General features: G+C 43.9%; 1 protein-coding gene across 14 annotated transcripts in view; it reads left to right on the top strand.

Annotated features, from left to right (window-relative positions):
- The window catches only part of AOPEP (aminopeptidase O (putative)), a 345,091-nt gene that overhangs the window by 223,305 nt on the left and 97,178 nt on the right, over window positions 1-24,608 (top strand). For all 14 annotated transcript variants that reach the window (XR_009251735.1, XR_009251737.1, XR_009251738.1 and 11 more), the window contains 2 exons: window positions 8,316-8,359; window positions 18,988-19,048. Coding sequence is in view for 10 of the 14 variants with exons in the window: in XM_058695511.1 (XP_058551494.1) it covers window positions 8,316-8,359; window positions 18,988-19,048 (105 nt within the window). In the remaining 4 variants the exon portion in view is untranslated. The remainder of the gene's footprint in view (window positions 1-8,315; window positions 8,360-18,987; window positions 19,049-24,608) is intronic.

The raw sequence follows: 24,608 nt of genomic DNA, 5'->3' as shown, positions 1-24,608 counted from the left end.
TTGAATTTAACAAATGAAAAAGAAACTAGTGAATGCAAAAAACTTTCCTGAACTTCAGATACATGTAAGAGAGAAAAGAGTCTTCTATAGTTAAGAAGGATGATTACAAAAAAGTCTTTGAGGTTGAAATTATTTTTTTCTCTTTAGCTATTTATTTTCTTTTTAGAAAGCATTTGTTTATTCACTTCTGTAAAAGCTGAAGAAATTAGCAGTTATGTATTTCTACTACTTTTCCCCCAATTTGAAACTTTTCTTAGTGAATATTTTCACATAGTTAAGGTTTATATCCTTTACAGTATGTGCTGTAGCCATACTTTTCACAGTTGTATAGTCTTAGCTCTGTATGTAAAGGACTTCACTTTCACCACCTGTCACTGTTTCATGCTTATGTATTTAGGAGTGCCATATTTTGATTTGACTTTTTGTTGGCTGGACTTGTTATCAAATTGATGTTCAAGTTGAAGACTCACTGCTTCTGTGATTTTTGAGTTCGTATGTGCCTGAGAATGTTTGTTGCCTTTATAGTTGAATTACAAACTGGATTGGTATAAGATTCTTGGGTCACATTTTCATTTCCTCAGAACTTTGTGGATGTTGCTTAACCTGCCTCCTGACATTAATAAAGCTGTAGAAACTACTTTTTCCTCTATATACCACTCAGATGAAAGAAGGATTATTTTTCTTTTATCTGTGACATTTAGTAATTGACTCAGAAAATAGCTCGGTGTCTATGAGTCTGCATCAGTTTTTTGTTTTTGTTTGTTTTTCCCTAGAAAGGAGTGTGCACTTCCAGTTTTACCTTCTGTTCTTCCTTCTTTTAGTAAAATTGTCTTAGCTGTATGTTTGAACACATTTGGGTTTTTTTCCCTTGAAGGGTCCTGAATTTCAAGGTTACCAGTTATCCTTATGTTACATCATCTTTGTTTTGTTTTTTGGGAGAGAGGATGCAAGTGAGCGAGGGCAGAGAGAGAGAGAGAGAGAGAGAGAGAGAAGCGGGCCTCTCCTGAAGGTGGGGCTTGTGTTCATCCAAAGCGGGGCTTAAGATCACCTGATGTGGGGACTTGAACCCACAAACCATGAAATCATGATCTGAGCTGAAGTCAGGTGCTTAACAACTGAGCCACCCAGGCACCTGCCTCTATTTTATATCATTCTTGCCTTCCATATCTTTTATTTTGTAATTGCTTCTGTCTTTTTGTTCTTGATGGCCTGTGTTTATCTCAGATGATATTATTTTTGTTATTAATGTTGTTATAACATTATAGCAATTTTTTTTCTTTAATGTCTGTTTTTATTGCTGTTTCTGTATTATTGGTGCTCCTGTACTGTTATTATTTTGGTCCTTAATTTATTTTCTTTGCTTAGAAATCTCTCTTTTAGGGGTGCCTGGGTGGCGCAGTCGGTTAAGCGTCCGACTTCAGCCAGGTCACGATCTCGCGGTCCATGAGTTCGAGCCCCGCGTCAGGCTCTGGGCTGATGGCTCGGAGCCTGGAGCCTGTTTCCGATTCTGTGTCTCCCTCTCTCTCTGCCCCTCCCCCGTTCATGCTCTGTCTCTCTCTGTCCCAAAAATAAATAAAAGAAAAAAACCGTTGAAAAAAAAAAAAGAAATCTCTCTTTTCATCTCATTTCATTGGTTTGTCATCTTGTGTCTGAGCTTTCATTTTACTGACTTTATGTTCTTATTATAATCTTTAAATTATTTTATAGTGTAAATGTTCATAGAGAATTTTCTTCTGTTCCTTGGATTAGGTTTTCTTCAAGACTGGAGTCTTTGTCTTTTATTTTATGTTTCTTAGTTCTTTCTCGCCCTTTATGTGGGTTTTTGTTACATTAATTTGCATAGTTGCCATACTTTTCTTGTTGCTTATTCTCAGTATAAGTAGCCCTGTCCTGACCTTTTATTTATTCTCATATGTATTAGAACTTTGTTCTTGATTTCTTTCCCAACTTGTCATAGACATGTTTTCTTTCCCTCTGAGCTACAGTTTAAACCTTGGGTGTTAATGCATGGAGAGAGTGAAGGGCAAGAGCTCCACTTGGAGCTACATACAGCTTTTGTTGCAAAAATTTGGCTGCAGTAACTCTTGAAATTCTGTTAAATGTCCCCAGCAAAGATTCTCATCACCTAATTTGGGTGCAGCTTTTTCCCACTGCAGGTACTCTCTCAATAGTGTTCCTCCAGTTCTGCTTGGATCTCTAGAAGCTATACAGTCCATCAAAGAGCATCCTCCTCAGTTGTTTATTTCCCAGGTTTTGCTTATCTCTCTCTAGTAAACATTTCTAGTCCCTTCATGGTCAAAAAGAAATATAAAATAAAAAATAAATAGAAGAAGAAGGAGGAAGAGGACTCGGTGGTGGTGGTGGTAGAGGAAAGGTAAAGATAGTCCTGTTTCTTTCCAAATGTGTGGGTATCTGTGAGAATTTTCAGGGTTTGGGCAATTTACCAGTCCCACTACTGCTAAGCATGAGGTTGCGTGGTGCAGAGGGAGGGCTTAAGGCTGTGTTGGATTCTTATGTTTCTTTCCTTAGTATTGTCTCCTTTTCAAATTTATGCCGTGACGCTGTACTTCTTTCCTTGTTTGGATGCTGCCGGTGCCATTTTTTGTCTTTTTTTTTTTTTTAATTTTAATTTTTTGATTTTTTTTTTTTTTTTTTTTTTTTTACTTTTTAATGATGAGTAAGGCTGTGATCCAGGTTCTTTGCTCAGAAGTCCTTCAGGGGTACCTGGGTGGCTCAGTCGGTAAAGCATCTGGCTTCGGCTCAGGTCATGATATTGCCCTCTGTGAGTTCGAGCCCCGCATCGCGCTCTGTGCTGACAGCTCGGAGCCTGGAGCCTGCTTCGGATTCTGTGTCTCCCTCTCTCTCTGCCCCTCCCCCGTTCATGCTCTGTCTCTCTCTGTCTCAAAAACAAATAAAAACATTTTAAAAAATTTAAAAAAAGAAGTCCTTCAATTTCTTCTTTTTCCAATTTACTTCTTAATCATATCCCTTATGAAACCCCACCTGTCCAATATTTTATGGTTTTACCATCTTCCCAGTCCCCACTACATGTTAACAATGACTTCTTGCTGACCAGTTCATTTCTCAGTTCTTACCCTGCCAACCCTGTCCTTGCTTAAATTATTTGGTTATTTGTTTTGCCTCTCCTACCTCCCTCTCCCCATGACCATGGTAATTATTCATAAAACATCTGAAAGAAATCACTAGTCCTGTGCAATTATCAAGCCATTGTCAGTTTGTCTGGTAGAATATATGTGTACCTGCTTTTTATTGAATATTTTTACCCGGATTAAAAAAAAAAAAAAAGAAATTACCAAATTAGCCTTGTGCCAAACATTAGTGTATTTTTTTTTTAATCATGCCTAATTCACTGTTATTAGGTATTAATCAAACTAAGCTATCTGGGACTGACCTGATTATATAGGTTATTACAAGAGCAGGAATACAGATTCTTATGACAGTAGGAAATGACAAAATATTCACAAGGAATGTATTTTTTGATTGGGGTGAGGGCTTGTAACAATTTCCAAGGATCCAGATAAAAGTTTATCCTAGCCCACTGTCAAAACAACAGGGGTTTTGGGCTTTGAGTTTGGTTTGGTTTGCCTTTGGTTTTAATCTTTTTTTCAGGCATACTGTAGAGGTGACAAACTGGGACTCTGGCATTTGTTGCTAGCTAACTTTGTCAATGATCCTAGAATCAGGCTTTAAGGAAAGTCCTCCTTGTCCAGTTAAGATTTGTAACTTAAAATTCAGCCAACATGTTGAAGGGAAGAAAGAAGCTGGATGGAAGAATTGAAAAGAGGTAGTGAAGGAAAGAATAACCATAGGAGACATTTTTCCTTTTATGTTCTCCTGTTGTGAGAAGAGGGGGAAAGCTTCTGTCATGAGTCCACTCTGGGGTATATGCCAATTTCCAAAAAGAGCCAGGAAAGCTAGCAGATTGTGGTTAATGATTAGGTCTATAAAAGGAGTAAGAAGGACCAGCAGGGTTGATTCCATTGATACAGCAATGGGGCCAAGAATGTCTTTGGATTGGATGGATCTAGCACTGTGGATGGCATTCACACAGCCCATGGGAATACAGGCACCATGACTTAGAGATGCTCGAGGTGTTGGGGTTTTGTGATCCATCGTGATCCTCTAGACCTGTTGTCCCCAGCATTGGTTGGAAGCCGCCAGCCAGCTGCCATGTGACCTGCAGGTCTCAACCCTGAGGCAGGATGAGGCAGATGACGACCTGCTTTCTCAAAAATGAAGCAAGGTTTCTTGGAGACCTCCTATACTTTTCCTATATTCACACAAAATTCTGGAACATTGTGTTCTGTAGTCCTATAAAGAAAGATCCAATTGTGATTGAAAAATGCAAAAGGGAAGAATTAAAGTTAACTCTGAATTACCTGCTTCTCCTGCAGTTAAATTCTCCTCCTTGTCATTGAGTTAACGTCACTTTCTCTCCTATATAATTGAGCATAAATTACTGAATGAATATGGGATGAGTCAGTATGGACTATAAGGAGATGATGAAGCAAACTTAGTAAATTATAATTATGGCACTCAGATTAAAACAATTTTTTTAATGTTTATTTATTTTTGAGAGAGAGACAGAGTATGAGTAGGAGAGGGGAAGAGAGACAGAGGGAGACACAGAATACAAAGCAGGCTCCAGGCTCTGAGCTGTCAGCACAGAGCCCGACGTGGGACTTGAAACCACAAGCTGTGAGATCATGATCTGAGCTGAAGTCTGATGCTTAACTGCCTGAGCCACCCATGCATGCCTCAGCACTCAGATTTTTAAGAAGCAAGAATACTATCAGTAGGCCAATGAAAGAAATATTTGCAAAGTAATCAGTATACCAGATTGTGACAAATTAATTTCTAAATTAACTTTTTTACAAAATAATTATTTAAATTATAAAACTTTGGCTTAGGCCATGATCTCATGGTTCACAGGTTAGAGCCTGCATTGGGCTCTGTACTGACAGCTCGGAGCCTGCTTGGGATTCTGTGTCTCCCTCTCTCTCTGCCCCTTCCCTGCTTGTTCTCTCTCTCTCTCTCTCTCTCTCTCTCTCTCTCTCTCAAAAATAAATAAACATTAAAAAAAATTAAATTATAAAAATAATGACTTTAAGAACCTCAAACAAAAATAATTCCTCACAGGGGCACCTGGGTGGTTCAGTCGGTAAGTGTCCAACTTCAGCTCAGGCAATGATCTCACAGTTCATGAGTTCGAGCCCCGCATCGGGCTCTGTGCTGACAGCTCAGAGCCTAGAGCCTGCTTCAGAGTCTGTGTCTTCCTCTCTCTCTGCTCTTCCCCCACTCACACTCTGTCTCTCTCTCTCAAAAATAAATATACATTAAAAAAATGTTTAAATAATAATTCCTCACATTTTAGATATTACTCATTTCCTCTTTTTTCTCCATATATCTACTGAAGGTGCTAGGAAGGACTTTAGATGTGAGGCATTATTCTGTTTGGAGTTGTCCTTTTCCATTCTGACTACACAATACATTTTTTTTTTTTAATTTTTTTTTTTCAACGTTTTTTATTTATTTTTGGGACAGAGAGAGACAGAGCATGAACGGGGGAGGGGCAGAGAGAGAGGGAGACACAGAATCGGAAACAAGCTCCAGGCTCCGAGCCATCAGCCCAGAGCCCGACGCGGGGCTCGAACCCACAGACCGCGAGATCGTGACCTGGCTGAAGTCAGACGCTTAACCGACTGCGCCACCCAGGCGCCCCATACACAATACATTTTTTTAAAAATTAGTTTTGTTGCTCTTTGTATCATTTATTGTAGGTGAAGCAGCAGTAGACAAATAATAACTTGGAAGGAGAAGGGAGGTTAGGAGAAATAAACCTTTCATTAGTATTCCAACTAGAGAGACTTTGCCTGTGGAAGAAATGGCCTTAACCACCTGTAAACACAGAAAGGGATGGCGGCTATGCTTGGTGCCATGATGGAGAGAGAACACCTTGTCATACAAATTGTTTGCAGATTTCCATTCCTCTGCAGTTCCATCTGTTTGTAATATGAAAGTCAGTGCTGCTTCCATCTTGCACCATGACTTAGATGGATCTCATCAGAGCCCCGAGCTGACCCTGGATCTGAAGACTTGGTTCTTGGGGCTGGGGCAGAGGGTGGGGCTTCTTTCTGAAGAGAGTCATTTGGTAGTGTCTTATTTGATCAGTTGGACTCACACACAGGTCCCTCTTTAAAGGACCTGTTTTAAAAGATTGTTTTCAATTTATTAAAAGAAAAACTTCATGCGTAGACCTTGTTTATTGTTCAATATCAAGTCCCTAGAAACTTTAATATTCATCTTCTCTCTTTCATGTTCTACATTTATCCAAAATGAATATTATCAAACCCTGAAAATAACTTAGGGTTAACACTAGTCTGGGGTCACTCAGCAAATAAAAATGCATAACATCCACTTACATTCAAATTTCAGATAAACAGCAAATAATTTTTTAGTGTAAGTATGCCCCCAATCTAACTGATCATCCTGTATTTTTTTTTTTTTAATTTTTTTTTTTTTCAACGTTTATTTATTTTTGGGACAGAGAGAGACAGAGCATGAACGGGGGAAGGGGCAGAGAGAGAGGGAGACACAGAATCGGAAACAGGCTCCAGGCTCTGAGCCGCCAGCCCAGAGCCTGACGCGGGGCTCGAACTCACGGACCGCGAGATCGTGACCTGGTTGAAGTCGGACGCTTAACCGACTGCGCCACCCAGGCGCCCCGATCATCCTGTATTTTATCTGACAAACCTAGTTGAGACCAAATCGAGATTCTAGAATTAGATGGGCTGAAAAGATTGGTCACAGTACTTAAGGTGCCAATTAAATATAAATGTAACTTTGAACATTTATATGTGAAATTTTTAGGCCTATGATATTGTGATTATGTTTTTATTTTTATTTTTTTAATGTGTGTTTATTTTGAGAGAGAGAGAGGGAGAGAGAGAGAAAGCGAGCTCCTGCCTGAGAGCAAGGGAAGGTCAGAAAGGGGTAGAGAATCCCAGACAGGCTCCGTGCTATCAGCGAGGAGCCTGACGAGGGGCTTCATCCCATGGGTTGTGAGATCATGACCTGAGCCAAGATCAAGAGTTGGCCACTTAACGGACTGACACTCAGGTGCCCCATGGCTATTTTTTTTTTTTAATGTTTGTTTATTTTTGACAGAGACAGAGACAGAATGCGAATGGGTTAGGGGCAGAGAGAGAGGGAGACACAGAAGCAGAAGCAGGCTCCAGGCTCTGAGCTGTCAGCACAGAGCCCGACGCGGGGCTTGAACTCATGAGCTGTGAGATCATGACCTGAGCTGAAGTCGGACGCTCAACCGACTGAGCCACCTAGGCACCCCATGGCTATTTTTTTTTTTTAAAGAGTCCTTATCTTTTAGAGATAATTTATTGAAACATTGATTGATGCAATTGTGTAACATTTGGGATTCACTTCTGAATAATACAGGAGGCAGGTAAGAGGTTAAGGCGGATTGGCCGTGGGTTGATGGGTACATGAAGGTTAATTATACTCTTCTCTACTTTCGAGTGTGTTTGAAATTTTCCATCATAAAGGGAAAAATGGGCGTGTCTTAAGTCATACCTTTAGTTTAGAAAAATCTATTAGTGAAAGATCCTAAATGTGAAATAATTGAGGATTTCACAGCGGCATGGAAGAGGCTGTGGAGGCATGGGCCCATGAACCATTTTGTAATTGTGACATCTTTGTTCCTCCACTGGGGTATTAATTGTCTTGATTTTTGTCTTCATCTTTTTTTTTTTTTTTTAAGTAATCTTTATACCCAACGTGGGTCTCGAACTCACAACCTTGAGATCAAAAGTCACATGCTCCACCAACTGAGGGAGCCAGGTGCCTGTCTTTATCTTTCCTTAGAGTAATGCAAGAATGTTGCAAGTTAGTCACTAGCCCCTTGGCCTTGTGATTGTCCAGTTGTAACAGGATCTCTAGGGAAAGCTCATGACGAGAATGTGGTTGAGTAGAGAGAGGATGGTGCCTTTTGAAAATAGTTAAACATGAAATAAAATAAATTGGTGGGTTAGGTCAAAATAACAAACAGTACATTTTTCAATTTGTTTGTGGGTTTTACAAAACAAATCTCTTTAACTGATTGGATTGAAGCCCTGGTAAATTAATAAATACAATATATCATATAATAAGTCAACATAGGCCTGGCTTCCCTACCAGGTAAGCTGTCAGCAGCTGGGAGCACCCGGTCTCTGGCATGATTCCGGACAGAGTTATTTATTGATGGACATCTTTAATGGTTTGCTTTTTTCTTATTCCAGGATTTCCTTCAAATGCTGTTGGAGAACATCCCAGAAGAGAAAAGGTGAGGACCAATTTAGGAATTAAGAGCCCGGTTTTACTTTTAATGTTAAAAAAGGATCCTGCCATTGTTTGGCTTGTTACAATCTAGAAAATTCAATCTTCCTCCCTTAACTAACTCCCTCCCAGGCGGAGGGAGTCCCAGGACAGTCAACCAGACCGAGAGTGAGGCCCAGGTGGGTGTTGGGAGTTAGGGCATGCAGCCTTGGGAGGGCCCAGAATAGATGAGCCCTGAAAGTAGTGTAAGAGGCAAGCCAAGGACACTTTGTGGCCTTAGTTACTGTGAAAAAGAATGGAGGAGAGGAGAGTTCTAGGTTAGGGTTCTCTAGTTAATGTAGCTTAATATAAGGAAATACTGTTTAATTGAAGGTAAAAGCATAGTGTAGTAATAAGAGCCTGGGATTTGAAGTCAAGTTCTCCTAGGTAGGTTCTTACATCACTGTGGCTCCTTCCTAGCTCTGAGATTCAGAGCACGTTACTTCATGCCTCCAAATTTCAGTTTTTCACCCTTGGGAGGATTAAAGGATATAATACCTGTGAAAAGTAGGTGCTCAATCAATGATTGATACAGTTAAAACAATAGTCATGTTCTGTGCATCAGTCACTGTATATAGGATCTATATACAGTAAGTCATTTAATCCTCATTACAGTCCTCCACCACCACCACCATCATCATAATGGTTATCGTTTTATTTTTTTAATTTTGTTTTAGACAGAGAAAGAGCAAGCAGGGGAGTGGGGCAGAGAGAGGGAGAGAGAGAATCTTAAGCAGGCTCCATGCTCAGCACAGAGCTCAACATGGGGCTCAATCCCACAACCATGAGATCACTACCAGAGCCAAAATCAAGAGTCGGATGCTCAACTGGCTGAGCCACCCAGGCGCCCCATCATAGTGGTTATTGTGAGCCAGCACTCATTGGAAGGTTTCTATATGCAGACACTCAGTTAACCTTCCATCCAACACCGTTTGGTGCATTACATGCCTGCCCCTATTTTACCAGTAAGAGGACTGAGGCACGAGGAGCTGACCACGTACAGGAGGAGGAGGTTTAGGACCTACATCAAAGTTTAGACTAGGTTCATTCCAACCCTCTCCTTCTAATTTCCCGTCTTCATTTAGACAGTAAAAGTGAATACCCTGAAACATAATTTCTAATAGCAAAATTGGTATTTAACCTTAAAGGAGGGCATCTTGAGAAATCAAACATTTCTTTGAAGCGGAGCCAATGTTCCTCTCGTTTCTGACCCACAGATTTAACTATGTTTTTATGCTCACACTGGGTCTCCAAATGTGGAAATGAATTCTTTCACACAGACACTACTTGGACCCACACAAGGTCATCTTCCATGTAGGTGGGCCAGTCTTACAGGCAGTCCAGATGAATGTCTTAAAGGGAAGGTGGCAGTGTTTATGCCACCAGAAGATGACATATAGGTTCAGGGGAGTTTCCAGGGGCTGTGAAGACATGAAGATTTTTTTCTAAGTGTTAGATTTTTGCCTGCCCTTTTGTCTTAACTCCCATCTTTCAGATTTTTGCCTGCCCTTTTGTCTTAACTCCCATCTTTCACATTCTAACTCCAATTCCAATTCTACTTCTAATTCCAATTAGCCACTTACTTTTAAAAATTAGATGTGGGGGTGCCTGGGTGGCTTATTTGGTTAAGCGCCTGACTCTTGGTTTTGGCTCAGGTCATGATAGTGCGGTTTGTGGGTTTGAGCCCCGCATTGGGCTCCGTGCTGTTAGTGCAGGGCCTGCTTGGGATTCTCTGTCTCACTCTCTCTCTCTGCCCCTCCCCTACTAACTCACTCTCTCTCTCTCTCAAAATAAATAAACTTTAAAAATAAAATAAAATTAGATGTGAATACACACACATAAAGCAAACCAGTGCACCATACAGAATGAACATACCTCTATTATTTGATAAATTCCTTTATTTCTGCCTCTTCATGTTCATGCCTTTTGATGCTGTAGGAAATCTTATACGGGGAGATTGCATGGAGCTTAGTAATTGGCCAAGATAATTAGCTTTTCACGAGGCTGCTCCTGAAGGAAGTGTGGTTTGTTTTGGAAAGTCTAAAATGTTTCAGATTTACAATCCTTTCTTTTAAAGCAGAGATAAGGGTTTTCTTTATGCAAAAATCACATCAGATGTGGCCATTATTCCTAAGGTCAAGAACAACAGTGTGTATATATATATATATATATATATATATATATATATATATATATACATATATATTTTTTTTTTTTCTTTTCTTTTTTTCTGTACCTCCCTGAAATAAGTTTTCATGCCCTCTGGTAGAATTAAGCAGTTTCCTTAGAAGCTAATGCAAGAAAAAAAAGAAAAGAAAATTAATAGAAATGGTATATTGCTGTTACCGAAGTCTGTTACTATACATTGTTTCAGAAGAACCTCTTAGGGCACAAATACAGCAAATTTCATGGAAGCAACAAAGTGCATTTTTGGTTTGGGAGGTCTTTCTTTTCATCCTCTTGCTACTAAGGTTATGAAGTTCATTTGGATGGCCCTGAGCCCTCTGGCTCCAGGGGACCTGGATTTTATCATTGTGAATATTTATTGAGGGACATTCTGTTGGACCCACAAAGAGACTTTTGTTGTGATTGTGGAAGAGCCCCGTCTGTTTGATAGTGGCCACCGACCAGCAACCTTCACCATAGGAGAGGATGCCTCTCCCAGTTAGGATCATGTTTTGGCTAGCAGGTTTAAGCTTCTTTGTGAAAATCCCCCTAAAAGTTAACATCATTTCCTCCCTACAAGGAATCTGTTTCAGCAAGTATACCAGAATAGTTTTTGAGACTCAAACATCTTCTTTCCTGCTAACTAAACTGAGAATCTAATTCAGCTATTAAAACAGACCGTTTGCCCTTTTACCTATGCAGCATATTGTACCAATTTTATCTGGGTCTCCGAAGGCCCCACACCTACCCCCAGAGCTTCTAATCTGTGGCTCTGCTGCAAACTGATCCCTGGGCACATCTGTTAGGCACGTGAGCCATTCTGATCGGGACAAGGTTCTTCAGATTAGACCAGTTAGTGTTCAGGAGCCAGCATCCTGTGTGTCATAGTGCTTTTGCATTGTTCTTTTGCTTTGATTAATTTAACATTATCTATTGAGCACCTCCCATACCAGGCTTTATATAAAGGCTGGACACTAGGGGACGGGAAGGAATAGATTCCATGCCCAGCCCGCAGGGATCTCCTAATCCACTGCTGAAGATACACGTGAAACAGATCATTGTGACTCCTGGGAGTGCTCCTGGGAGTTTCAGACTCCTCGGTATACAGGGAAAGGTCCCCCATGTCCTAGCCTCAAGCCTGGAGGCAAGGAAGTACCTCTGAAGGTTTAAAGTAGGAGAGTGCCATCAGCAGGTTTGAAAGATACTGGGGGGAGGGGGGCGGGGGGGGGGTTACTGTGGAAGATAGATGTGGGTGGGAGGGACTGGAAGTCCACCAATGAGAAACCAAGACAGCTGTTCACCCAGCAAGATCTAGAGCTGGAACCCAGCAGGGGTTGTGGCAGGAGGGTTTGAGAATAATGAGCAGATCTGAGGGATATTCCAGAGGGGCCACAGGTAAGACTTGGTTGGTTGTTTTTGGAAGTTATAGGGAGGAGTCCAGCACGACCTGACCTACCTTTCTTGGCCACTCAGTTATTCTCTGAGGTAGCGCTGGAAACATAGCTCAGGGAGGGGAGATTTGTCTCAGGAACCAGTATGGGGCAGAGGGAGTGAAAGGGAGAGGACTTGAAGGTGGAGGGAGGAAGGTGAGGAGCTGTGTTTCACACATCTTCAACGTGAGATTTCTGTTTAAATGCTAATGTTTTATGAGACCAAGGGAAGAAAAAGCTGAAAGGGCTTAGAAGGAAATCCAAACGGATCCTAGGTGCCAACCAGCCCTGATACAAGAGCACCCTGCCCACCTGATACTGCAGCCGTATCAACAGTGGGTCTCATCAATTATTATGTCTGTGTGTGCATGTTCCTATGTTTGGTTTAATTCACTACCCTTCCTCCCCGACAGAGCTAGGGAGTACTTGCTTATAAATGTGACTTCAGCAATCTTCATTATCTACCCGAGCACAAATGACTCCTTTTGATCAAGAAACAAGTAACCATGTGCACGGTTCTGAGATGCACACTATTTGTATCTACTGTAGAGAGAAAACTTAAAGACAAATTATCGGGGTACCTGGGTGGTTCCATTGGTTGGGCATCCAACTCTTGACTTCAGCTCAGGTCATGATCCCAGGTTTGCGGAACTGAGCCCTGCATTGGGCTCTGTGCGGACAATGTGGAGCCTTCTTGGGATTCTCTCCCTCTGCCCCTCTGTCCTGCTCACGCTCCCTGTCTCTCTAAAGTAAAAAAATTTTAAAAACCAGAACATAAATTACTAAAATTTGAAAATCCATGCAGAATGTCAGTCATGTGCCAAACAAGGGCATTTCCATTTTAGACCAGAGCACTGAGGGTCCCAGTGCTTGAGTGCATCTCGTACCTGCACTTCCAAAGTCTGTCCCATCTGCAGTTTAGTTCACGTGAAAGTTGCAAGGGGCTTTAGAAAGTTGCGCAAGTTGTGCTTTCCTTTAGAGATATGGAGAGTGTGTGATCTTTGGAACCTCAAGAGGCTGCAGGTGGGAGCCAGAGTGATAAAGACATCTCTTCTGGTCAGCAACAAGCTGAGAGGCACAAGTGGCAGAAACAGCTGATGGTCAGCCCACCCAGCCTCGTCACTCCGCCCTCAGATATCAACTGAACAAGCAATACCACAAGCGCAATACCATTTTCACACAAGCCTGGGTCTATTTCTATGCATGTTAACCTCACAGAGAGAAGAGCCATTGCCTTTAAACTTTCTCAGCTTTAAACACAGCTTATTTCTCTAGCCAGCATTATGCCAGGGCGTCCAGCATATTCTTTCCCCTGCCGTGTTAACTATGTGTGACCACATTTATAGCTCAGAGGGACTGGAGACAGACGCCTGAAATGCAGAGTTGCCTTACAGGATGTAGGAGTACAGAGAGGGAACTCTCCCAGCCGGAGGGTGAAACAACGTGCTGTTCCAGATATCCAGGAGGCCTGGGTAATGAGGCAGAAGTACTGCTCGCTAGTACAAATATGGGGGCATGCATCGTGGGCCTGTGTACTTTTAGCTATCTGTATAAAATCAATTTCCATAGTGATCAGACATGCAGAAGAGTAATTTCCTGTAAGTCCTGGGTCCCACCGAAGTGGAATTGCTTCTGCTTGTTGTTGTGATGCTTTAAGCCACATGATCTCAGAGGGAAAACATTCACCACTGGCTTAGACTCTGAGCGTCTTGATTTGAAAAAGCCAACTTTTGCTTTACCATGGCTGTATATCCAAATCCAGACCTAAAAATTCACCGGCACTGTCACCTCAATAATTGTGACAAAACAGCAAAAACTACATAATTGTCACTTTTTCCCTCCAAACATGCAGTCCATTTCTTCCTTGCAAATGAAGCATTATTGGGGCACCTGGCTGGCTCAGTCAGTAGATCTCTTGATCTTGGGGTTGTGAGTTCAAGCCCCATGTTGGGCAGTGAGCCTCCTTAAAAAAAAGTAGGCATTAATCACACATCCCTTATAACTTCTTTGGGAGGTAAAGCCACTTCTAGTACCTTAAAAAAATAATGGGTTTTTTTTAGCAGCTGCAGTTACTGCTTTTATCTTCCTCTCGTAGTTCAGCGTCCCATTCCCCATTAGCAATTCCCAAATAGGCATCAGTGCAGTTTGACATCTGCATGGCACTGGGAGTCGAGAAACCTGGGTCTTTTCTTTGGCCCAACTTTGGCCAGTCTTCTCATGCTGCAGTTTCTCCATCTGCTAGAAGCCACACACAACAATTGACACCCACTTCACAAGGATATTATGAAGAATGAAGTGATAATGGTTATAAGATGCTTTGAACCTTTCCAAAGGAAAGTGATCTGAAAACACATGTTCTTTTCATTCAAGGAAGAGTGTCTTTTGCCCCTGGATGCAGCTGAACAATGAACTCTTCTGCCCTCACACTTTTGCCCCTCCTAAGGGTCTCTCCATCTCTTCAGAACTGAAATCGAAGGGCAGACAAACAGGGCGACTACAGCAGGGGCCAGGCCACCTTCAGCAGGAGAGACATGAGCAAGAAGGCAGCAGTGTTTGGAACAAGCACAGGCCCTTCTTTTCCACAGATTTGCCTGCACCAAAAGTCACAACCAACATATCACGATGCCTAGGTTCAGCATAGAAAGAAAAGCGGGGGCTTTGTAGCCAGGCAGCATAGACTTGGATCCCAGCTCTTCAAGTACCATCTGTGTGGCCTTGGATAAATCCCTTAACTTCTTGGAATTTGTATTTGCTCATCTCTGAGATGGGGATAATAGTATTGGTCTTGCACAAATGTTGTAAAGTGTAAATGAGATTTTCGCTACAGTGCCTGGTACATAGTAGGTGTTCAATAAATAGTAGCTGCTGCTTTTATGCCTTTACTTGATAGTGGACAGAGGAGTTCTTATTTGCTTTGTTTTGGTGCCATGGTATAGTAGTACCTGTGTGTGCAAATACTAAATATGGCAAAGCAAAATTTGCCTTAATACTTTCCAACGGAATAACCCACACAGTTGGCCTGGTCCGTTGTTCAGGTTGTAGACCGTAGCACAAATTGTTCACCAGCATGTAGATTCATTCCATGGGGAATCATCCTGCAGAGAGTGATGGGGCCCAGTGTCTGCACATGGTCTCTCACTCATCCAGTGCCACCCTCCACATCCATCCCCAGCACACCACGTCTGTCTAATCCTCTTCACATAGCCTCTCATGTGAACACATTCACAGCCTCCACTTCAGTCTCTCTGCCTCCAGCCTCTTTTCCCTCAGGTGCTCTTCCTTGACTCCATTTTGTTTGTGTCATTCTGCAGCCATATTCAGTGCCTCTTTGATGAAGCCCAGGCCCAGGGACAGGGTTTCAGCGTTCTCACAGGTTACCCCTTTTCTTCCCTCACCTCATTCCGTGTGCCAGCCCAGGTGACCATGGCTTTGCGCTTTCCTGCTTCAGCTCCCTCTACCTGCATGCACTTTCCTTCTCTTTTACTGGTCCTGCTCCATCACTGGGTATAGCACAGCCTTCCTCCATGACGTGGTCCAAGCTTTGCTTCCTTTAAGAAGACTCCTGGCATGCCTGAGTGGTACAGTCAGTTAAATCAAACTCTTGATTTCGTCATGATCTCACGGTTTATGGGATCGAGCCCCGTGTAGGGCTCTGCACTGACAGCACAGAGCCTGCTTGGGACTCTCTCTTTCCCTCTCTCTCTGCCAGCAGCCTGCTTGCATGAGCATACTCTGTCTCTCAATATAAATAAATAAGCTTCAAAAAAAAGGCTCCCCTAACACACCTCCCACTGTCCTTCTAGCTGCCACACCTGATGCAGCCGGTGCCCCTTCCACACATAGTCCCACCTCTCCGCACAGGCCCTGGCAGCACGGTGACTATGTCTGTTGTGTGTCCCTACCAGACAGGCCCCAGGGTTTCCGATCTGAGCCTTCCCCAGAACCCTGTGCCCTATAGATCTATGCAGGGAACGAACGCCCGCAGGCAGGAGGCACTGCCTGTTCTTCAGTTTTCTCTGGTGAAGACTGGGCCTTGCTCAGTAGCATTCCAGGACTCAACTCCTCAGCCCCTCCCCATGCCACCCCTAACAACGTGTTTTTAAGCTAAAATTCCCTGAAGGAAATTTATGTCCGTGCTCTTACTCCTCCACGGGGAGGCACAACAGCTGTTCGCCATCTTTTGTAAAATCACTCAAAAATGGCCATGAAGTCACTCCCAGACTTCTCTTCTTCAGGACATTTAATCCCAGTTCCCTTGACCTCCCTTGCGGATCCAATGCATTCGGCCCTTTGATCCTCACTGCCACTCTTGTCTAAATCCTTTCTAAATTCCCTGTCTTCCTCTCAAGTTGTGCAAGGTTTAAGAATGCCTGTTTTTCTAGAATGCCACAGCACAACAGAGCTCAGGTCAGAGTGAGCCTCTTGCTTTGGCTTTCCTGAGTTCGCTGGAAGGATGGCGACAGGAGATTTTGGCCCCAGGGCTCCAGACCCAGGAAAGGAAACAGATGAATGGGCTGCTTAGGAGAAGCTTCAGCAAAGCTTCTGGGAAGGAAGGACAGGAAGAAAGCAGGCATGCCTCTCAATCAGGACAGACAACTTAGAGCACCAGCAGATCCCCCCCACAGCTGTTGAGGCCCCAGGGCAGGAACCCAGCACCACCAAATGACCCGCCCTCCTGAGTGCCAGACAAGGTGGGGATGGTCTGCATTTGTTCCAAACGAGCAGGCCTTGCATGGAGCACCTTGTCTTCAGTGGAAATTATACAGTCTCTGCCTTTGCAGCCCCTCACATTTCCTTAGAAAATAAGACCACTTTGAGTTTCCTCAGATACTTCTCCAAGAGGCCCCTTCAGCCCTGCCTACTCTCCCTAGCAGATCAATCAGGCCTGTTACAGGGCATTTCCAGCACTGCTCCGTGCCACCAACCAAGCTCAAAAAGGAACAGTGACCTGGATTTAAGGTGTTCTGGGAGCCACCTCCTCTCTTCCAGTCATCCACCCACCCCTGCGCCACGTGCTGCACACACACACACAGGCACATGAGTGCACACGTGCATGCACACACGTCTCTACACTCTCCTGGTCATGAGGGGGAGCTTGGCCACTCACACCTGGATTGATGCTGCTAACTGGCCACAAAGAGGTGGGGCAAGGCTCGGGGACAGTGGCACCCGGTGGTACCTGCACACGAGGCACATCCAATAATTCCACTGAGTCTGGGAACCTGGATGAGCCCAGGGTGAGCAGCCTTGGGAGGTCGTCACTCTCCCCTTCTCCACCGCTGGCCTCTCCCCTTCCCCTGCTGTTCATCTCACAGATGGACATCACCTTGAAAATGAATCCAAATCGCTTTGTCTGTGTAGTCCCTCTTGCCCCCTGTTTTGTTTGGAAATACCAACAGCTGAGCCCTTTGGCAACCTTGGCTTTTGCCCTGGCCCCGGGAAGACCAAGGCACCCAGCGACTTGCTTTTCACTGGGGAAGAAAAAAGAAGTGAAAATATCAGCCCAGCCCCCTCTTCCCCACCCCCACCCACTTTTCCCTCCTCCCCTTCCCACCACTTCCCAGCCTGGGAGGTGAAAGGAGCTCCGGCCTTCAGTACCTTCACAATGCAGACAGCACTGTATCTTTCCACAGCTTCTCTGTAACCCCTAAAGGGAGGGTGGAAAGGGATATTCTATATATATACAGTTTTTTAACGTTTTGGAGCCTAACACCTTGGGAATCTCTTACTGGGAAAGGTAATTTTTAAATTAAAAGGGAATATTTTTTATTGAGTCCACTGTGAAATGTGTTTTCACTCATTCCAATAAAAAATACCAGTGGGAATCGTCTTACACCAGGAACTGGTCTCCGTTCTGGATTTAGAGAAGTGAGTAAAACAGACATTAGACCCTGATCTCAGAGAGCTTCAACCCAGCGAGGGGACAGGTAAAGGGCAAGTGGTTAAATAAATGACAGTTACAAACTGATGAATGCTGTGGTGCAGGGGACAGGGAGCACAGTGGGTGTCATACACAGCCTGGGAGAGGGCTTGGGAAAGGCCTCTGCGAGCAGAGATACGGGGCATGAGTGGGAGTTATCTAGAAGTGAGCTGGGGTTGCTTTAAACATCATTAGCCCAGGAAGACAGGAAGACACAACCTAAGGTCTCTTGACCCTAAATATACTGGATATTTCACAAATTTAAGGAGTATTCAAATCAGCAGGACCTGAAACCAAAAGAATTTCAGCTGGGGCGCCTGGGTAGGGCTCAGTCGGTTGAGCGTCTGATTTCAGCTCAGGTCATGATCTCACAGTCCGTGAGTTCAAGCCCCATGTCGGGCTCTGTGCTGACAGCTTGGAGCCTGGAGCCTGTTTCAGATTCTGTGTCTCCCTCTCTCTCTGCTCCTCCCTTGCTCATTCTCTTTCTCTCTCCATCTCTGAAAAATGAATAAACGTAAAAAAAAAAAAAAGAATTTCAGCTGACTTTGGGTCAGACTTAACAAGCAATGTGGGCCTGCTTAAAACAGAGGCATGGAAACTGTGTGCACTCTTGCAGCCAAGCCCGTCTGTGCTCTGACGGTGAATTGCACCATTTATGCCTGTCACAGCCCCTCGTCACGATAAAGTTCAAATGTCACTTTGGTGTACTAAGTGCTACAGCATTCGGATTTCACTGTGCCGCCAGCTCTGGGGGAAGCGGTCACGCCTGATGTGTCCTGTGGACATGCCCTATTGTCCGTGAATTGGTACTCCCAACCAAACAGTTCCTGCCAAGGCATTGAGAGCACCTATGATGGTGTGCCTCTGATGTTTAGATTTCATGGTGCACCTTCCTATTGACTGAAGCTGTCCTGAGTGTGGCTGGGTCCCCCCCCTGCACTTTAACCTGGGACAGAGTTGCTTTCTCCAGAGAGCAGCTACCTCTCTGGAAGACGGATGCTGTGAGGTACCATAGAAATGTGCTATGTAATAAGTGCTCTGTACCTTTTTAATCCTTTCCTTTTCATTTTATTTTTAAAGGCTTGAGTTGTCTGTGGAGAACATCTTCCGAGACTGGCTTGAGAGTTCTGGAATACCCCAGGTGCGCCCAACATTGCTGCTCAGGAGAGTCTGTGGAGGATAGTAAAGCTTGCTGCTTGGTGTATTGCTTAGGACAGTGATTTACTTATGTGTGTAAATATAAAATTAATCATCTGGCTGAGTTGGAGTATCCCTGAGTCGGGAAAATGACAGTCTCCCACCCTTGTCAGCCTGCCATCATGACGTGTGTCTCTGGCCTCTGCCTCAAGTGGTGCTGTAGGAGGGCGCCTGGTTGACCTTGAGCGGTGTGTTAAATGAGATCTTGCAAAGTGTGGTGTATGTTTTGGGTGCTGTCACCAGGCAGCACTTCGAGGCTACCAGTGGATTGAGCAGGTGGCCTCCAGCTCTGCTCTTTGGACACAGCCGGATGAATGAGTGAGCCGGCTCGCCTGCAGCTCTCCTCTGACCTGTTGTGCCCTCATTCCCCATCATTTCCCCGGTGCAGCTAGCCCCTCAGCTTCCTCCTCTGGCTCTGCATCCCTGCCTCAAGCTGGTCCTATCTGCATGCGCTATTTAGATTCATCTCTCTGTCTTAGGGACCAGGACCTGCCCCTCCTGAAGGTTCTGCTGTCTCCTCCTCTTTCGGCCCATGGGCACCTCTGTGGGAGAGATGTTCCCATCCAGCCCCAGCTCCACTGGAACTACCTGGCTTGAGGCCTCCTCTCTCTCCACTCTTCCCAGGTCCTGTGCTTCCTGGAGCCTGAAGGGCAGCCCCCGAGTGCTGACCCTCACTAGAGCATGGGCCCTGGGAAGTCGAGGGAGGCATCCTGCGTGGGGCTGGTCAAAGGACTCTGCAGGCCTGGAGCTTCCCAATCTGGGCTGGTCCCCCGAGCAGCTGCAGACCCATCACAGTGGGCCCTAGTGTCTGGGAGTGGACCCCCATGGCTGTGAGAAACTCTGCCCTGGGTCCAGGCAAGCAGCCCCCTTAGCTTGCTCGTTTCTAGTTTCATGGCTGGTTATATGAGCTTCCCCTTGGGAGTGTCTGAATGTCAATGAATGTCTGTGAACCATGAAATTAAGGAACAGGAGGGGCTGCTCTCCATTACCTTTTCATCCTCTCTTTGCATCTTTGTCCTTTCTGTCCCACGGGGGGGATGTCGGCCACCAGCCACCATGAACTCATTCCTAAAAAGGACGCATTGCCTTCTGTTCGGGGATGCGTGGCACCTGTTAAAAGTTATTTGTTTGGCCCAGTCCTTGGGAGCAGAAAATAAAATCCTGAGGTCTAAAAAGCAACACAAAACAGGGGTGGATAAGGCAATACCTTGTCCCGGGAGCCAGTGCTCTCACCTCCTAGGTATTGTAATGAGGTTCTGTGACTTCCACGGTGGTGGAAGTCATTTGCCGAAGTCATTGCCAGGCCATTTGCCGACTAGAAAAATCTCAAAAACAAAGTTAAGGATTGTCTGATCCCAACTAGCCAAGCGCTGCCTTCTTGTTTTAGATGGGGGCAGAGGGCATTCGCCAAAGCTGCATGCCTTGTGCTCCGAGGCCAGGCGGTTGCAAGGCGCCCAGACATTCTTTCCGTGGCCTGGCAGTTGGGAAGAGTGGGGAGCTCAGAGAGCAGAATCCTGAAATTTCCTGGCTCCGAACAACAAGGCCGCTGTATTCAGCAGTTAGCCCTCAGGGAAGAGGAAAGAAAGAGTCCTTAATCGGGTGCCCAGAAGCAGGCGCACCCTGCTTGGGTTGTAACACTGGGACTGACCCTCTTGGTCCCAGGAGGTTCCCTGATTTCCCCTGAAGAGAAGGAGGCTGTGCCACCAGCAGGAGGCTTTTGCTTTTCATTAAAAGTGGGAGGGGTGCGGCGAAAGGGAGATTTGCCTTTAAGCGGTACATTTTTTCCAAGGTCTAGTTGCGTTTGTGACAGCTTATAGTGTAGACAAGAATTTATGCTATAAACTGACGAAACCTGCTGTCAAAACACAGCCAGGTGCAATGAGGCCAACCCAGCTATAAATTGTCTTTAAGACCCAACTGGTATTTCCTTGGGCGCTTAACTGTTCAGTAAAAACAACAGCATCAGACAGAAAAGACCCTGATTTAGTGCATATCTTTCCATTGGTGAATGATCAGACGACATCGTTTCATCTCTGTACCCATTCTCTGCCATTATGTATATGGTTGATGCTGATTTACTTGCTCACAGCCCTTTTTGTGCTCCTTGAGAGTTCCTTCTCCCTTCCACCGCAGTGAAAGGTTCTGCAAAGGCCCGGGACCCTCTGGTTGCAGGAGCCTGGCGGTGAATGGGACACCTTGTTCTTTGTCCTCATCATTATAATATAAAGTTACTAGTGTGCTTGGCCTGGATTGACAACCAGGGCACTGAAATCGCTTCGATGCTCTTTGTTCTCGTTAAAAATTTCTGTCCACCAGCAATTGAAGTCATTCATGACAAAAGAGTCACGTTCTCCTGGTAAAGTTTTCATTCCACAGGTTACAGAGGCTTTTTGTCTCCTCTCAGGAAGGCTTGCCTTGTGGTTGGCCTCGATTTTCCTTTTTGGCCACACTGAATGGAAATCATTAAAAAAAATGTGGAAATCACTTCAGCAGCAATAAAAGTAAGCATGAGCCCCAAAGAAGTAAAAGAAATTGGATCCAAACCTCTTTAAAGAACACCCAACCCTGTAACCTTTGGCTTTGCAAACAGATTTAAAATTGATTGTACCATTGGTATTATAGGTTATTTCCTTTTATGACTTTTTTCTAATTATAGAAGTATTACATATTTATTTTAGAATATAAAAAAATTTGTAATAAGAAAATTAAAATGGCCCAGAGATAATTTTTTGGGATAAATCCCTTCAGTCATTTTTTTTTGATGTACGAATACATAGTTTGACCTTTGTCTACCTTTTTATTGTTGTTTTTGTTTTGTTTTGTTTCTGAGAGAGAGAGAGAGTGCATGCGTGAGCAGGAGAGCGGGACAGAGAGGGAGAGAGAGAATCTTAAGCAGGCTCCACACTCGGTGTGGAGTCCAACATGGGTCTCAATCCCATGACCCCAGGATCACAACCTGAGCCCAAATCAAGAGTTGGATGCTCAACCAACTGAGCCACCCAGGTACCCTGTCTCCCTTTTTAAAACTCAAAATAACATGTTCTCTGTAGCAAGTTCAAGCAGTAGCAAAATATAAAGAGCAAAAGCCCTTGCCCCCTCAGTCTTACTCCCCAGAGCAAATCCATGCTTGCTAACCACTTAGTATGAGTCCTTCCACACATTTTATGTGATATACAGAATGTAGGTGCATATCTTAAAAAAAAAAAAAGTTTATTTATTTATTTTGAGAGAGAGAGAAAGAGAGAGAGAAAGAGCGAGGGAGGGCAGAGAAAAAGGGAGAGAAAGAATCCCAAGTAGGTTCTGTGCTGTCAGTGCAGGGCTCTATCTAACAAATCACAAGATCATGACCTGAGCCAAAATCAAGAGTTGGAGGCTTAAGCAACTGACCCACCCAGGCATCCTTTTTTAATGTGCATACCTTTTTTAAATAAAATTGGAATCTTTTTATTCAAACTGAAAGTTCTCATTTAAAAGTATATCTTAAGCAGTTTTCCATATCCTATGATATAATTTAAGAGCCATAATTTTTAACAGCTGCATAACTTTCTCTTTTTTTTAATTTTTTAAGTTTTGAGAGAGAAAAAGAGTGTGAGCGGGGGAGGGGCAGAGAAGGAGACACAGAATCTGAAGCAGGCTCTAAGCTTTGAGCTGTCAGCACAGAGCATGACGCAGGGCTCGAACCCACGGTCTGTGAGATCATGACCTGAGCTGAAGTCAGAGGCTTAACCGACTGAGCCACCCAGGCACCCCTGCAGCTGCATGGCTTTCTAACAAATGGTACTGTAATTTAATTTACTCAGATTCCCTCCTCGCCCCCACTGTTGGAATAGTATACATTATTTCTTAGAAAGTCACCCATTCTGCTAATTTGGCCATTCTATAAATAGATTTTGATTTCTTTTCATGTCTGCCCAAAGGTCTCCTCCCGCCCCCTACCAGCCCATATGTACACATATTCCAATCTCCTTTTAAAACATTTATATGCAGATACATTAGAAATAACTTTTCCCATCCAGTCTTTCATCTCTACTTCCTTATTTTAGCTGCTACAGAATTCTCTGACTCCTCTTTTTCTTTGAATTCCTGGCCACATTGCCAAGTCCTGGTATCCTTATGTACATATTTATTAAATTTTGAATTTTCTTTCCTTTCCTAGCACCTCCCCCATTGTTTCATTGTATTTTGCTTGGACTGGTTCAGTAACTAATTTTTTTTTTTAATTTTTTTTGTTTTTAACGTTTATTTATTTTTGAGACAGAGAGAGACAGAGTATGAACGAGGGAAGGACAGAGAGAGAGGGACACAGAATCGGAAGCAGGCTCCAGGCTCTGAGCCATCAGCCCAGAGCCCGACGCGGGGCTTGAACTCACAGACCGCGAGATGGTGACCTGAGCTGAAGTCGGACGCTTAACTGACCGAGCCACCCAGGTGCCCCTCTAATTGGTTTTGTAGCCACCAAACCGTCCCCCCCCATCTATTGCTGCATCAATACCAAGTGAATCTTTCCAAAAGACTCATCCTCACCAGGAACTTTTTTCCCCACTGACAGTGGATTGAGAACAAACTCTTTGGTCTGCTATTTGAGGCTATCAGCAGAACTGCCCCAGGCTGTCTTTTTAAACTTTAATTTCTACCCTCCTAGGCATATGTCCAACCATAATTTCCAATCTCTACATGATCGTCTCTTTGCCCCCAGCCTTCCTTTGTGCATGCCTTTTTCTCTCCCTGCAATGTCTTCCTTTCTGTGTCCTTAGCAAGTGTGGTAGCCTGCCTTACATTGTTGCTGTTTGCGTTGTGCCTCATCCACAGGCTGCCCAACCCCCCCGCCCCCCGCCAGAGGAAACAAGGGCTGTGTCTAACTCATCCTTGCCTTACCTGCTGTGATGCACATAGTAGGTGCTCAGGGTCTATGGCAATATGGCAGCTGCTAGCTACATGCAGTTATTAGTGCTTGAAAAATATTTAGTGTAGCTGAAGAGCTGAATTTTTAATTGAATCTAAATCTAAAGTTAAAAGAATAATTCAGTTTTTGTTTGGAACAACTTTGGGTATGTGAATGAATCTACTTTTTTTTTTTTAATGTTTATTTTTGAGAGAGAGAGACAGAGTATAAGCTGGGAAGGGGCAGAGAGAGAGGGAGACAGAATCTGAAGCAGGCTCCAGGCTTTGAGCTATCAGCACAGAGCCTGACGTGGGGCTCAAACTCACGAACCGTGAGATCATGACCTGAGCCGAGGTCGGACACTTAACTGACTGAGCCACCCCAGCGCCCTAATGAATCTACTTTTTAAACTAAATTTTATGAAATCTAAATACAGTTCAAGCATTTCTGGTTAAAATTTAGCACTTGAGGTGACTGTGAAAACTCATCAGATTTAGATTTAATATAAAAAAATGAAGGGTAAATATCTCTTTAATGTTTTTTAAAATATTGTTTACATGTCAAAATGATACTATTTTGGCTACATCATAACCCAATGCATATATACCCAGTAAAAAATACT

Source organism: Neofelis nebulosa, chromosome 12 (genome assembly GCF_028018385.1).
Source record: "Neofelis nebulosa isolate mNeoNeb1 chromosome 12, mNeoNeb1.pri, whole genome shotgun sequence".
NCBI lineage: Eukaryota > Metazoa > Chordata > Mammalia > Carnivora > Felidae > Neofelis > Neofelis nebulosa.
The sequence above is the reverse complement of the archived record's forward strand: the minus strand, read 5'-3'. Positions and strand labels throughout refer to the sequence as shown.